Raw genomic sequence first — 15655 nt, 5'->3', positions numbered from 1 at the left:
CGTTACCTAAAGCATTCCTGCATAATTCTTGTTTGTTTTTTTATTCGATGGTTATACAGCTCTTTTAAAATATGCAGTAAGTAAGCGTAACCTAAAACACTTCAGCGTAATTCCTATTCGTTTTTTAAGTTGATGGTTATACAGCTCTTTTTAAATATGAGGTAAGTAAGCGTTACATAAAGCATTCCAACGTAATTTTTGTTTGTTTTAATTCGATGTCATACAGATCTTTTAAAGTATAAAACAAGCATTTCAGCGTACTTTTTTTCGTTTTTAATCGATGGTTATACAGCTATTTTAAAACATGAAGTAAGTAAGTAAGCGTTACCTAAAGTATTCCAGCGTTGTCTTTATTTGTTTTTTTAATTCCATGGTTATACAACACTTTTTAAAACATGGCAACTGCGATTTCCGAATAAATAATTTGAAAAAGGTAAATCTATACTTTTTTTATGTTCGCCTAGAAGACATCGTCTTTTTTCTAGTTTTTCAATACGAAATTTCTTAATTTTCTGATTTAGAGACATCCATTTATTAGGTTCTCAGTTAGTATGATATATGAGAAACAAAAACAAGAAAGAGAAAGTGTCAGTCAGAGGAGAGTATACTTGGTGGGCATTCTTAATGGAATATATTTGTCTAGGAAGGTTTTTGGGACGTTTTGAATTGCTAGAGCAGTTCTTCGTAGGGCCGAAACGTCGTCCAAAAAACCCATTTCATTTTTCATATTTCTGTTGCATATCACAATATTTTAATTTACTGGATGAAAACAAATGTTTCTTTATGGAATAATATTAGTTTTTATTAGACACAACACGTAATAAGTTTAGTGGTTCACACTCAAACCATATATAACGAAGAAACAACCAATTAATTCCAAGTTGTTATAAGGTCACATGAAATTTGCAGAATATATGTCACCCACTAGGAGGCGCAGTAAATATGTTGTATAATCAAACTTATGATCGAATATTAAGCAAGCTTACTGCATTAATGTGATACCGCAGAAAATTATGTTTCCCCATGAATTTGTAGTTATCTCACTTTTAATATATCTTTCCAATTAAAGAATGATTAATATTCGCACCAAAACATTGAAAGTTAAAATATACTATGTAGAAATTAATAATTTTAGTGAATAATCCAATTACATCAACGATTAAGGTAACAGTTCTTCAATTATATCTAATTGGGAGCAACACATAAGAACGTGGCGGAGTTATAGACTCCACCGTAACCGCCTGTCTGATCACCACCCAAGTGCCCAAAGCTGTCAGCAGTCTTTCCAGTAAAAAAAAACAATTATGCAATTTGACCTGACCATTATATACTATGACAGTTTCTTACAATCATTCTTTATAAGTAAATCATATATATACCTTACTCAGGTACATGCAGACTTTTTACACGATAAATGGCGTGCTTTTTTTATTCAAGGTTATTTTTGCACTTTAAATGTAAGAAAGAACTCTTAGTAATAATAAATTCTGACTTAACGTATCACTTTTTTTTCTCAGAATAATTTTGTAAATATTATAATATAAAAATTATCGAAATGCTTCTGTTTTTTTTTTCTTATTTGAGTATTTTCCCTCAGAAATAAGGATGAGAAGTTATCGATGTGATCATTATGTATGGTCAATCATGTGGCAATGGTTGAAGAAATCGTACGAAATTTTATGTGCAACTAAAAGAACAAAGAAAATATTTTACAATACGGCGTGATCTGTTTTTGATTTACACGATAAAATAAATGATTTATTCGACAACATATTTAGTTTTATTATATGTACTCTAACGATGTTTTAATCAATAAACACTAACAAAAACAATAGATAATTAAGGTTCTTACAAGTAGGACGTTCTACTTGACTTATTTGTCCATTAAAGTTATCACTGATCGAAAAGTGATTCGAAATTAAATTGAATGGCATTGTCTAACAAAATGGCGATTACTTGAAGAATAAACTCTTGTATGTTCCTTCATTAAGTTTGTAAAAAAACATGAGTAAAGTATTCATTCGTTTATTGTTACTATGCGCTAGTCACACTGTATCACAATAACAAATTAACAATATTTTGAAAGATGTAGTGCTTAAGATGCAGTGTACATGTATGTACTGCTACGTACAACCCATAAACTTTCAATCGAAAACTAAATGAGTCATTGTTCGAACTAAATGAACATTGAAACCGTAAACCATAAACAGAAGTTACGAATACATATCTAAGAATCTGAATAAGAAGGATACAACATATATGTATATATCAGAATTAATCCGTTATATTTTTAATGGGAGTGTGATTACAGAGAAGGGAGTTAAATACAGACGCAGAACTCTTCATAACTGTGGTTGTTTTGCGTGTAACAGTCACTTTTGTTAGCATACCGATGTACGCTTTATACATAGAATTTCAGATTGTCAGACACACAATTAAAACGTTGCTCGTGACAGTTCTCCGTTGAGAACATGATTACGCCTACTGACGGATATTTTAATAACGACAGCCAACACCAGATGTGACCGGTAGAAAGGTGTGTGTTATTTAAACGTTGATTGGCTAACGTCACATGGCCTTCGATATCAAGGGCGGTCTCCAAAGAGCGATAGCAGCGTTTTGCTTCGAGTTCTAATTTTAGTTTACTGTGGTTCTTTGATTTTGTTGGGATGTATATAAAAAGCAGTCGTCATTTTAAAGAATTCTTCAGAGCACACTGACCAACAGATCGGACCCTGAGGCCATATGTGACACTTTAACAATTACAGGACGTGTGTGAACCGATTCTGTGGTTCTCCTCTAGCGACCGAGTTGTTGTTCTTGAGTATCTTCTCGGCTGTGAGTCGATAAGAGTAGCGGCAATTTTTAAGATTATGCCGGTACTTCTGTAAACTGTGATTGGAACGCACTGACTCGGGGTAGGAAACGTTTTAACTCTTGAGAAGCAGTGTGGTATATATATATATGGCACTGGACACTGGCAATTCCCACGAAATGGCTAACAGTCGCGAGCCAGATAAGCTGAGAAAAATCTCGGGCGAGAACGAGCAGAAAAACAGTCGAAATCAGATTACTTTCTCGAACCATAGCCAGGTTCTGATCCCGTCCGCCGGGACTGCGAGGTCGCTGAAATTTTCTATTGAAAATATCTTATCTCCAGACTTCGGGAAGGCTGCAAATGAACGGCGGAAAAGCCCGATAAAGAACTCCAAAACACCCAAACAGAAGGTTCCTGCCGTACATGGTGCAACCAAGCACAAAAATGCCAGCGGAAAGTCTGCCGCCGAAAACAACCCGGATAAAGCTGGTACCTCGCCATCACATAAGCCTTGTTCGCCCTGGCCAGCGTGGGTTTTCTGCACTAGATACTCGGACAGGCCCTCTTCAGGTGAGTTCAAGATCAAATGTGTTGTGTGCATGTTTTCGCCTTGAGTACAATGGCAGCTTAGTAAAGCTAACAATCTACTTAACAGGATTTATCTGAAGGTAACTAATAAGCTTCAATCATCTTGTTAAACGAGCTTACAGTAAAGCAAACGCGAAACAATCGTGCGTCAAACAAAAGTATACATTTATACAAACAAAGAACTATAAATCTTACAGCTTTATACCCTTATATGAAAGCTTAAAATAGACTTATTAAGAAACAAAACAAAAACATATATAATTCCATAGAATTAATTGCGTCATTTAAAACCAGACTATTCTACCGTTTCGGGTGTCTTCGTATCCATTAATTACAGTCATGCGGCTCAAGCCAGATCAAATAAAAATAAATAAAAGTTTCGGAAAATTAACTCCCGTGAAGATTTTTTTCCAGACCATCTGGTTTCTGATGCTAATTATAATGTTTGAATAGAAATGTGAGGAGAGGGGGTGAAATTGCGGAATGATATGAGCTAAGTAAAATATTTCAAAACGTACGAAATTTTCGAGTTAATACGGAAAAAAAATACATTAAAAAATACAGTTTAATGAGACCTGATGTTAGTTATTTAAAACAACAACTTAATTTGTGATAAGTTTGTTTATGCAGCTAAAACGATTGGTACCGATGTGAAAATTGTGTTTTATTGTTGTTCCGTCTTCATTACTTAAATTACGTTTGTTACTTCAATATATTTATACTTTTATATATGAGAGTTTTATACTTTCAAATATATAAAAGACAACAATAAATTAACAAAGCTAATTTCCTGTGTATAACAATTTAAGCTTGATATTAATGATACATCCTGGGGTTTGGGATTAATGAGCCCGAGGCTAGTCTGCTAAACCTAACATAGTTAGAGCCTCGAGAACACGGGAAAGGGTTTTTATACTACAGATGTTCCGTTTCCCTACAATCTAGTTAATAGTAGGTAAACTACAATGAACTTTCAACAGTCACAAATCTTCAGGAGCTAATTGTCGCATTAAAACACACTCACTTCATAAGAATATATGATTACAGACGTGAGACGCAATTTATTTTGTATGTGTGTTTATTTGATACGTAAACGCGTTTACTTTGTAAATAAATTATTGATAAAAATCAAGTTATCTGTTTTTCCGCTCTTGTAGGTTTAATTTAGTGTCCACAAAAAATGTAAACTTAAGAATCCTTTAATTAAACAGTTATTTAATATACACATTATATACAGTTCCATATTTGAATTCAGATAATGAATTTTTAAACAAACATCTAATTTTAATGTTTACTGACAATCAACGTTATTTTCCTACCAAACACGAAACGTATTTAAAATTTTATGAACATTTAAAAAAATAATATAATATTTGATGTTTTTTGAGCAACCTCTCTAGAATTACTTTAAAACATATTTCCAATGTTTTTATGGTTCAATTAAAACTTAAGAAAAACAACAAAAAACACTAACATTTTGATTTCAAAAAGATTTATATTATAGTAATAGTAGCTCCATTATCTGATAGTAATAGTAACTCCATTATCTTATAGTAATAGTAACTCCATTATCTGATAGTAATAGTAACTCCATTATCTGATAGTAATAGTAACTCCATTATCTGATAGTAATAATAACTCCATTATCTTATAGTAATAGTAACTCCATTATCTGATAGTAATAGTAATTCCATTATCTTATAGTAATAGTAACTCAATTAGCTTATAGTAATAGCAACTCCATTATCTTTATAGTAATAGTAACTCCATTACCTTTATAGTAATAGTAACTCAATTAGCTTATAGTAATAGTAACTCCATTAACTTTATAGTAATATTAACTCCATTATCTTTATAGTAAAAGTAACTCCATTATCTTTATAGTAATAGTAACTCCATTATCTTTATAGTAATAGTAACTCCATTATCTTTATAATAATAGTAACTCCATTATCTTTATAGTAATAGTAACTCAATTAGCTTATAGTAATAGTAACTCCATTATCCTATAGTAATAGTAACTCCATTATCTTTATAGTAATAGTAACTCCATTATCTTTATAATAATAGTAACTCCATTATCTTTATAGTAATAGTAACTCAATTAGCTTATAGTAATAGTAACTCAATTAGCTTATAGTAATAGTAACTTCATTATCTTTATAGTAAAAGTAACTCCATTATCTTTATAGTAATAGTAACTCGTGTCTATATGCTATTGTACTTCATCTTGTAGTTTCATAATAATCATTGTAAACATCGTTGTTTGTCATAGAGAAAGATTTGACCTCAACCTTCCATGACAGATTACGAACGGCATCCTTCACTTGATCTGTTAATTGCTGTTTCTGCTAATTGTATATTAAACAGGAGAATAAGAAAACTGATCAACTGGAAAGCAACTTAGGTAACTGGAGTGACACTATAACTTTCAAACTAACATGTGTTTGTTCTTTAAGTTTGCTAGATTAGCAATATATATATATATATGTTACGCAATTAGGAATTACACTAGTCAAGATAATGAAGTTACTATTACTATAAAGATAATGGAGTTACTATTACTATAAAGATAATGGTATTCTGATTCAACTATCTTGTGATATCTTAGTAGCAGACTTGTTATTCTTCAGTGATGGCAGTTTATACCCGTATTTATTTGTAGTGTGACATTTTGTACTTGTGACAGTATTTTCTGTAGATGGATAAGTGTGACGTATAGTACTTGTGACAGTATTTTCTGTAGATGGATAAGTGTGACGTATAGTACTTTTAACAGTTTATAAGTTATCTGATATTTGTATTTCTGCCAATTGTTCTGAATATGAAACTGAGTAATAAGAGTGTCGGATTTGTGAACTGAGGATCTCGGATTCGAGACGTGGCCTTATGAAACGCTTAACACATTGTGGGCATGCTATAAGAGTAATGGACAGTTGTTAATAATAGCCCCTTTAGACGGCAGGCTGCTTGTCTTCATTCTCATCTACAATTCAGGCCATTTAAGCCATTGTGTGAACAAACAAACAGTTTATCTGTCGGACAATGCGATCTATTGTTGAGAAAACTGACCGAAACAACTTATTTTTGAAACATACAAGGAAACGTGTCTTATGTGTCCATTGTACAGTTTTAAGTTTTTGTCGATTTATTTTTCTTCTGTCCTGATTTGCGCATCTGTAGCGTACAACTCTGAAGCAATGTCTTCCTTGTACACTTCACATTAAAGGTAGCATCCTCACAACTGAATGTTGTTCAACCTTCCTGAAGGTGGCAAAGCTTTAATCGAAAAATGTTATTTTCACATATGCTTAAGACATCAAGATGTGTAAGCTTATGGATCTAAATCAATCCGTTTGGAATGGTATAGACAACAGAAGTATAAAACAATAGCAAATAAATAACAAGTCTTTCTGTGTTTCTGAGATTTATGTCCATGGCTTTATATTTATATCTATCTATATGTGTGTGTGTGTGAGAGAGAGAGAAAAGGAGTAAAGAAAGTAATATTGTGGAGTAAACTTATTAAATTACAATAATACTGACTTAACGTGCCTCTCATATAAGACTAGATATTTATTCGGTACAGTTTTGGCATATCTTACCTAAAATTATCATGAAGAGGAGGAAAATTAATTGAATGATATGATACGGAAACAACTGCACCCATAGTAATATTAGCCTGGTATAATGAGATCAAGCGCACTTTATAAAAACGATGTTTCAGATCCTGTGCTGTCCTTGGAAATTCATCTTTCGTCGTAGATCGTGCTCATTCTGATGATAATAATTGCGCACTATTCCTAACGTAACACGCTTCTGCGAAAGATTGCAAGGTCAACCTTAGACCACACATTTTGACAAATTTTCCCTACACCGTTTACTTTAAGTGGTCGTCGGCTTTCAAGATCACGTTTAAGCAGATGAAAACAAAACAAAAAAATAATAATTGGGGGTTGCACCTGGGAGGGAAAAGACTTGACAGATATGTGGTGGGATGAGATTATTGTGATTTCAGCTGGAAACTTGTGAATGTTTGGTTTATGGAGCCTTCATCAACTTCAAATCCTTGTTTAATATTTTGTTAATGGTGCTAAGAAATATGCATATCTTCAACGAAATGGCTTTTTTGGGTCAGAAGGTCCTCTTTCGTAATCATAACTTTCATTATGTGAATTAGGATACTGCTCCAGATTACGCGAGTTTTTCAATTTTCACGGATAACACTCAAAGCTCTCGTCTTCGAATCTGCATCATTTAAAAGTCCGACTTTGTGAATGTTTCTCGGAAACGTTTTGACATTTCTCCTTATTTATAAGTCTACCAGTCTGTCACTGTCGAATTGTATGTAGGGAGTAAAAATGTTGTCTGTAGCGCTACGCCTCACGTCTGAAGCAAAACGCCACCATATTAGCATATAAAAATAATTAAGTTAAAGTGCAATTAACAACCTGTAATATGCTTGAAAAATAGCATTTTTACCTAACTTAAAACAATCGAAAACTAGAGATCCATAAACAAAGCAAAATGAACGACAATGGCGCGTATAAAGTTTATGTCAACAAACTGTTTCAAAATTAAAACGATCCACGATGAAATTTTTACATTCAAGATATTCACAAAACAAATTACTATACGGGTCGAAAAAATTATAAACAGAAACTACTTGCTTTATTAGTTTATATCTACAGGAGGAAGCTGGTTCTTCCTGAAAAAGTCTACAAAACATCAGCTAAGTTTATATTTGATCTTGTTATGCTTAAATGGCCGTACTTGAGACGCAATGTCAGAACTGAGTACAATGTTTTCGTTTAAAACCAAAGTTTTTATGTCCAGTTTGAATTTGTTTTGGTTTTCTCAAATAAAAAATGTACTACCTAGCAAGGAGTTGTAGGTAGTTAAGAACAGGAACTGAGAGTGTCTTCTTCGCTTATAGCACTTTCGCTAGTATCTCACATGTCCATAACTTTCTTATCATTGTCTTGAAGATTTTTTGCCTTTTAAAAATGCTTATTTTCTGTCACAAAGGGACAGCTACTCTTACAAAATTCTTTATTTATTCATTGCTTTGGTAATGATTAAAACATCTAACAGCACGATTAGCCATATTTATGAATATCAGGCTTTTGAATTCTTTATGCTTGTCAAGTGACTAATAGCTTTTTTGAACACTTCACTTACATTAAGACAATTGCATATGTAAGGCCTGACGTGGTCTAGTGGCTGCCCCTCCTTTGGCCAGTAGTTCAAAATAAAGGAAGGTATACCGGAATTCTTGGGTTCATTGACCTGACCTTTTTCTCATGTGTCGAACTCTAATTCCCATTTCCATTTATCAAATATACCTCTTTATGTTTGTTTGTTTTGAATTTCGCGCAAAGCTACACGAGGGCTATCTGCGCTAGCCGTCCCTAATTTTAGCAGTGTAAGACTAGAGGGAAGGCAGCTAGTCATCACCACCCACCGCCAACTCTTGGGCTATTCTTTTACCAACGAATAGTGGGATTGACCGTCACATTATAACGCCCCCACGGCTGAAAGGGTGAGCATGTTTGGTGTGACGGGGATTCGAACCCGCCACCCTCAGATTGCGAGTCGAGCGCCCTAACCACCTGGCCATGCCGGGACCTCTTTATGGGTCTGATTTGTTTATAAACATATTTTTAATTTTGACATTCACAAACTCAATATCACGTTCTTTTTTCTTTTTTTGTGTAACGAAAGCCAGTCTAAAAGATATTATATACTTAGAGCACCAAATCACTTGTTTATACTATAGTACAGCCGAATTATTTTTTAAATATAATGTTAGTATCCCAGAAAGCTGTAACAAAATTTCTGGTCGTATTTTCGTAATGGAATATTAACGGTAGCACTTCAACCAGATTTTTGGAACACCTTTCCAATCCAGCATATTATTGTTGTTTATATCCAGTGATAATGATTTATGGGTGAAATGACCATTTCATAAACTTATATAGACACTAAAACAATCAACATTTTAATGCCGAACGCAGTTTCTTCTAAAAAAACAACAAAACTTGCTTCGAAATAGTTTCTAAACATACCGTTGTTTAAAATGGCAAATGATCATAACAAAGCACACATAAAAAAGACTAGCACGTTTAAAGAGTATCGCGAATTACATATAAGATTATATAGGCGCAGAATTTCAGTACAGTTCTCGGAAGAGAAATCACAAAAAAAATATTAAAAATACGAGTGTTTATGGTTTTATTATAATTATAGGTTTTAAAATTCTGCAACTGAATCGTTAAATATCATCTCAACATACGTGTATTTGTAACTCAGCCTTTGTGTAATGGTTTATATATAGCAAAACATTCAAATACGATTTGTAACAATTCTTGGATATGGATGTTACATGTACATCATGCCAGTATTGCTTAGTATATAGCGGAGTGTATGCGCCAATATTTTTCACTGTACCATATTAGGCTTACGGCTTTTTTAGTATTAAATACATGCATTAAGTAAACAGTTTTCATTATATCTGAGTAGCCCCCACCCCTCAATAGATTTTGGGTATGGAGTTTAGTTTTAGTATACTTGTTATAGTTTGGGGATTTATAAGTCTTTAATCTGTCCATTAAGTACATATTCAAAATATCTTGTTTCCAGTTCATAAACATCTAACCAATTCTGAAAGTAAACTGTGAACGGACTATGACAACAATTGCTAATAAAGTAATGAAAATTTATAACTTACCAGGTATATTCTTATTTGTACAGTCGTTCCAACTGTGTTGGAGTATAGACTACATGTTAAAGAAACCGACAGGTTTGCAGAGTTAAGGACAGTGATTCCATGTACTTTTATTTCTTTTGACATTTTTATTAACATCAAGTGATACAAACATGTTATCAAACATATATGAAGCTGATCACTATCATTATACCGATACTTGCTACACACACAAAGGCAAAAACACAACACAAGAATCCTGAAGGTTACCAGCTTTACAGTAACTTATCAGTCATATACCATCAATACCCAGTTTTACAATAACTGTTACTAGCCATAATCCACCAATTACCAGTTTTACAATAACACTTACCAGCCATATATCATTAATTGGCAAGTTTACAATAATACCAGTTGTATGTCATCACTTGCCCGTCTTATAAAAAACATCGTATTTAATGAGTTACTAGTCTTATGATAATACTTACCAGCCGTATACCATAAATTACCAGTTTTACAACAAAACTTACCAGTCATATACAATCAGTTACCAGATTTATAGTAACACTTGCCAGCAGTATACAATCACTATTTTTACAATACCACTTACCAGTTGTATACCATCATTTGACAATTTTATAATAACACCAGTTGTATTCCATTAGTTACCAGCCATATCCCATCAGTTACTAGTTTTATAGTAACACTTACCAGCCGTACAGCCGTATAAAATCAATTACCAATTTCACAATATTACCTTCAAGTCTTATACCATCAATTACTAGTTTTACAATAACACTTACCAACTGTATACAATCAGTTACCAGTTTTATAATAACATTTACCAGTCGTATATCATCAGTTATAAATTTTATAGTAACAACTACCACACATATACCACCAATTACCAGTTTTACAATAAACAATAACACTTACCAGCCACATAGCACCATTTGTCAGTTTTATAATAGCACTTGCCAGCAGTTTTTAATCAATTACCAGTTTTACAATAAACAATAACGCTTACCAGCCACATAGCACCATTTGTCAGTTTTATAATAGCACTTGCCAGCAGTTTTTAATCAATTACCAGTTTTACAATAAACAAAAACACTTACCAGCCACATAGCACCATTTGTCAGTTTTATAATAGCACTTGCCAGCAGTTTTTAATCAATTACCAGTTTTACAATAACATCTACCAACCGTATACCATCAATTACCAGTTTTACAATAACATCTACCAACCGTGTACCATCAATTACCAGTTTTACAATAACATCTACCAACCGTATACCATCAATTACCAGTTTTACAATAACATCTACCAACCGTGTACCATCAATTACCAGTTTTACAATAACATTTACCAACCGTATACCATCAATTACCAGTTTTACGATAACACTTACCAGCTGTATACCGTCAGTTACCAGTTTTGCAATAATATTTACTAGCTGTATACCATCATTTGCAGTTATATATTAACACTTACCACCTGTATACTATCAGTTACAAGTCATAGACTGACTCACATCATTTGCATACGAATAAGTAATATACCAACACTAATGAGGCTTATATCAATAAGTGCTAGTCATACAGTATATCAACTAAACATTCACAAAACGTTTACCCACAATTTCCAAACATTTATAACCACCAACCGGGGATATATCAGAAGTTATCAGATATTTATGATCACTTATGAGGGTTTTACCAAAGTACCAAACATTTACAAGACCAAATACCTCGCATAAAGTTCACTTCTGGTTTGAGAGGTATGATATTTTGAGTTATATTTCCACTTTATAGACGGAAAACATAAAGACACTAAAGCAAGTTTTGAATTCTAATCTAACCGTCGCTTGTTTGATATACACAGATTCCGATTCCCCTGGCACCTTTATACATGTTACATAAACACTTCCAAGATGTAACAAAAGTTATAAAAAGAAACTACGTATAAACTAACATTTCATTAGTGTTAAGGATAATTAATTATTCATTTACTGAAGATTAATGTGTATTTTAGTCTAAAATAGTTTTGAGGTATTTTAACGATGTTATGCGACAAGAAATCCACTTTAAACTGGCAGTCAACGTTTGAGCGGTAAGGCCAATGCAGATGCTCGTGCACGATATACCCTTGCCTCCATCAGCAACCCCATCAGTTACGGACTTTGAGCAGCCTACCTTCTTCTGTCATGGTGCTAAAATTAGTACATTCAATATTTTTTACGAGTTTTTCCAGCACATTTACAGTACTAATTCTGAAAAATGCTCATAATCAATTCCACCAAATTCATCTATATATATAGAGTCTATTTCGGTATGGTTAGAACAAAAAACAACAATAATAGGCTAATATTTCAAGCCTAGGTCAACATCATTAAACTATGACGATAGGCTGATATTTCAAGCCTAGACCAACATCATTAAACTATGACGATAGGCTGATATTTCAAACCCACATCAACATTATTAAACTATGACTATAGGCTGATATTTCAAGCCTAGGTTAACATTATTAAACTATGACGATAGGCTGATATTTCAAGCCTAGGTCAACATCATTAAGCTATGACGATAGGCTGATATTTCAAGTCTAGACCAACATCATTAAACTATGACGATAGTCTGATATTTCAAGTCTAGATCAACATCTTTAAGCTATGACGATAGGCTGATATTTCAAGTCTAGACCAACATCATTAAACTATGACGATAGGCTGATATTTCAAAGCCACATCATCCTTATTAAACTATGACGATAGGCTGATAATTCAAACCCAGATCAACAACTTTAAGCTATGACGATAGGCTGATATTTCAAGCCTAGATCAAAATCAACGAAACGTTGTACATTTGCTGTTATGTTAAACTTATATTAAAGTTTTTCTTCATTACCCATTCAAGCCATCTCCAGCCATTATTAGTCTCAAAGTGGGTTCCTCATCACCGAATTCAAACTATGATTAGCTAATATGAGTATTCAAGTTAATTTTTTCTCGATATGTCATTTAAAGATTTTGTAAACCAGGATCAGTCGATTGGGTGTGTTGAACACTCTAAACTCTAGACCTACCAAAGTGTCGTATATTGTAAGTGCCCAACACTTGAGTGTAGCTAACGACACGTATTATGTTTACAGCAATAGTAGCGTAATTAAATATGGAAGATTGCGTAGCTCTGTTTTTGTGACAAGACAGCGTCATTGCGTTGTCTTTGTTTCTTATTCACTACAACATCGGGTTTGATACCAAGGTTAGCGTGTGTCAGTCGTGGGAACGTCACCCTTCTCGCCTGAACAGGGTCATTAATTTGTGTAGAGCCGTCATGCCCTCGGGTACCATCGCTTATCAAGGCGACCCGTCTTGTCTGGCTGCCGTTTTGAGCTTAAAGTCCCGGGCAAGTCGACAGCGAACTGCGGGAGACCGGAGCCACTAACGTACACATGTCTGAACGTAAAACCTATACGACACACACAGTGATCAAGCTGCAGTGGTCAGATAACCACTGAGACAGGAGGAAAGACGAAAAAAAGCAATAACTACCTTTACTGATGAGTCAAAGACAACATTTCTACGAGAAATATGTTTATCCCAAAACACACTGATTATATGGCCAAAGACCAAAAGTAATTGACTTAACTAGGTATGGTCTCCTCACGGTAAGGCAGCACGCAATAGCCTTACTTTTCTGGATATCACTAACATACACTTATTATTCTGATTTTTTTATTTTTTACTGTTTTCAAACCAGAACATGCTACAAGTCAAATGAATAACATTTGTCAACATTGTCTACCACAGCATGTCTGTCGCGACATCGCAAGTGAAGTCTTCATCCAAAACTCCTTTTCGTGTGAGGTCGCTCTAACGTAGCTGTCTATAAGAAGATGGGCGGTTTTCTGTGGCCGATTTGGCTAATTTTGATCGATTGGTCGGTTTCTCTCCAGTAGAGAAGTGTTCACAGATTAAAAGCTAGCTATGTAATGCTATCATCTTTTTTTTTTTTTTGACAATGAAACGGGACGATTTGATAGTCCAGTACTGAAAAATCACCAGACTGAGGAAGACTCATCATAAATTCACGGAATTCGCTTCTCTAACGTAAACTATTTCTTTCTCCTTACTGTTCAATATCAACCAACTCTATTATTATCGTTTTTTACGGCTGACTACAACCACTGTCTCAACCAACTCTATTATTATCATTTTTTACGGCTGACTACAACCACTGTCTTCATCCTTTCTTTAGTAAATACAAAATAAGATAAAGTGATTGTTACAGTATTTTTTCCAGATGTTTTCTGTGGATGTTTCAAGCAAATGTCACACATTCTTTGATGGCGCGTTTTACTCTCAAAGGCTAAAATATTAGTGTACTCGTCGGGCATTTAAATTACTTCTGTACACTAAACAGAATGTATGTCAAGTTGTTTTTGTTAGATATACGACTGACCGCTCGTGTTGTAATGTTTAGTTAAAAATAAATGTTTAACGAATTTTATTGTATTTAATGAAAACAACAACATTGTAAACAAACATTTAGATTGACTTTATGAATAATGTGGATTTTCGGTAAAACTCGTGTTTTTTGTCAACAGCAGTCGCTGCTTTACTTGTAAACATGAATATATTGACCGACTTAGCTTATCATAACGGAATGAGTGACGCCATGGCTAACGGCACGAGTCCTGGACCACCATCACTGTAACAGCGCTCGGTATTTTGACCTCGGCAGGGGTCGGTACGCCCCAAGCCGGCCCGGGTTACCTGAGGAGAGGTTACCTCACGTGCGTGCGCTTGACTTCTGTGCTGTCTGATTGCTGGTAGCAAGTAGTTGAAGTTGACCCTCAAAGCACATGACATATGCCGCATACTTCCGCCGTAGGGGTCAGTCTACAGGGTTTTTATACTTCAAATGATATGTTACCAGATTTAACCTAGGTTTGAAAATATCACTAGACTCATTTCAGTCCAAGGAACAATGAGCAAGATGGAAGTTATTCCAATCTAAGAATGAAATTTAGGCCTTTTTCGTCCTTGAGATTAACTGATTTGACCGAAATAGTAAGTTATTCTTTGTGTAATATATATCGATACCAGTGAGAAATACAAATATTTTCACTGTGTTATGTAACGGTGAGATCATTTCTGCAGTTGTTTATACGGACAGCGAGTTCGCTATCCTCAAGTGACAAACATTCTTAATTTTTGAATAAACTACTAAGTAATTGCTAAAATCGCACTGTTTGTTTACTATCTTTTATGTATACCTTTCGATATACGAATGACCATAGAAGAGATGTTTCCATGAAATGCAACCCTTCAATGTTCCCAGGTACTGCCTACGTACATGCTTATCCAGAAATGTTTCCATGAAACACAACCCTTCAATGTTCCCAGGTACTGCCTACGTACATGCTTATCCAGAAATGTTTCCATGAAACACAACCCTTCAATGTTCCCAGGTACTGCCTACGTACATGCTTATCCAGAAATGTTTCCATGAAACACAACCCTTCAATGTTCCCA

The 15655-nt window shown here is 34.1% G+C and overlaps 1 protein-coding gene across 1 annotated transcript in view; it reads left to right on the top strand.

Annotated features, from left to right (window-relative positions):
- The first annotated feature begins 2994 nt into the window (after positions 1–2994).
- Positions 2995–15655, top strand: part of LOC106466180 (homeobox protein engrailed-1-B-like) — a 33226-nt gene continuing 20565 nt past the window's right edge. The window contains exon 1 of the mRNA XM_013926423.1: positions 2995–3388. Coding sequence (XP_013781877.1) covers positions 2995–3388 — 394 coding nt within the window. The remainder of the gene's footprint in view (positions 3389–15655) is intronic.

Source organism: Limulus polyphemus, unplaced genomic scaffold (assembly GCF_000517525.1).
Source record: "Limulus polyphemus unplaced genomic scaffold, Limulus_polyphemus-2.1.2 Scaffold2180, whole genome shotgun sequence".
In the NCBI taxonomy this organism is placed as follows: Eukaryota; Metazoa; Arthropoda; class Merostomata; order Xiphosura; family Limulidae; genus Limulus; species Limulus polyphemus.
The sequence above is the reverse complement of the archived record's forward strand: the minus strand, read 5'-3'. Positions and strand labels throughout refer to the sequence as shown.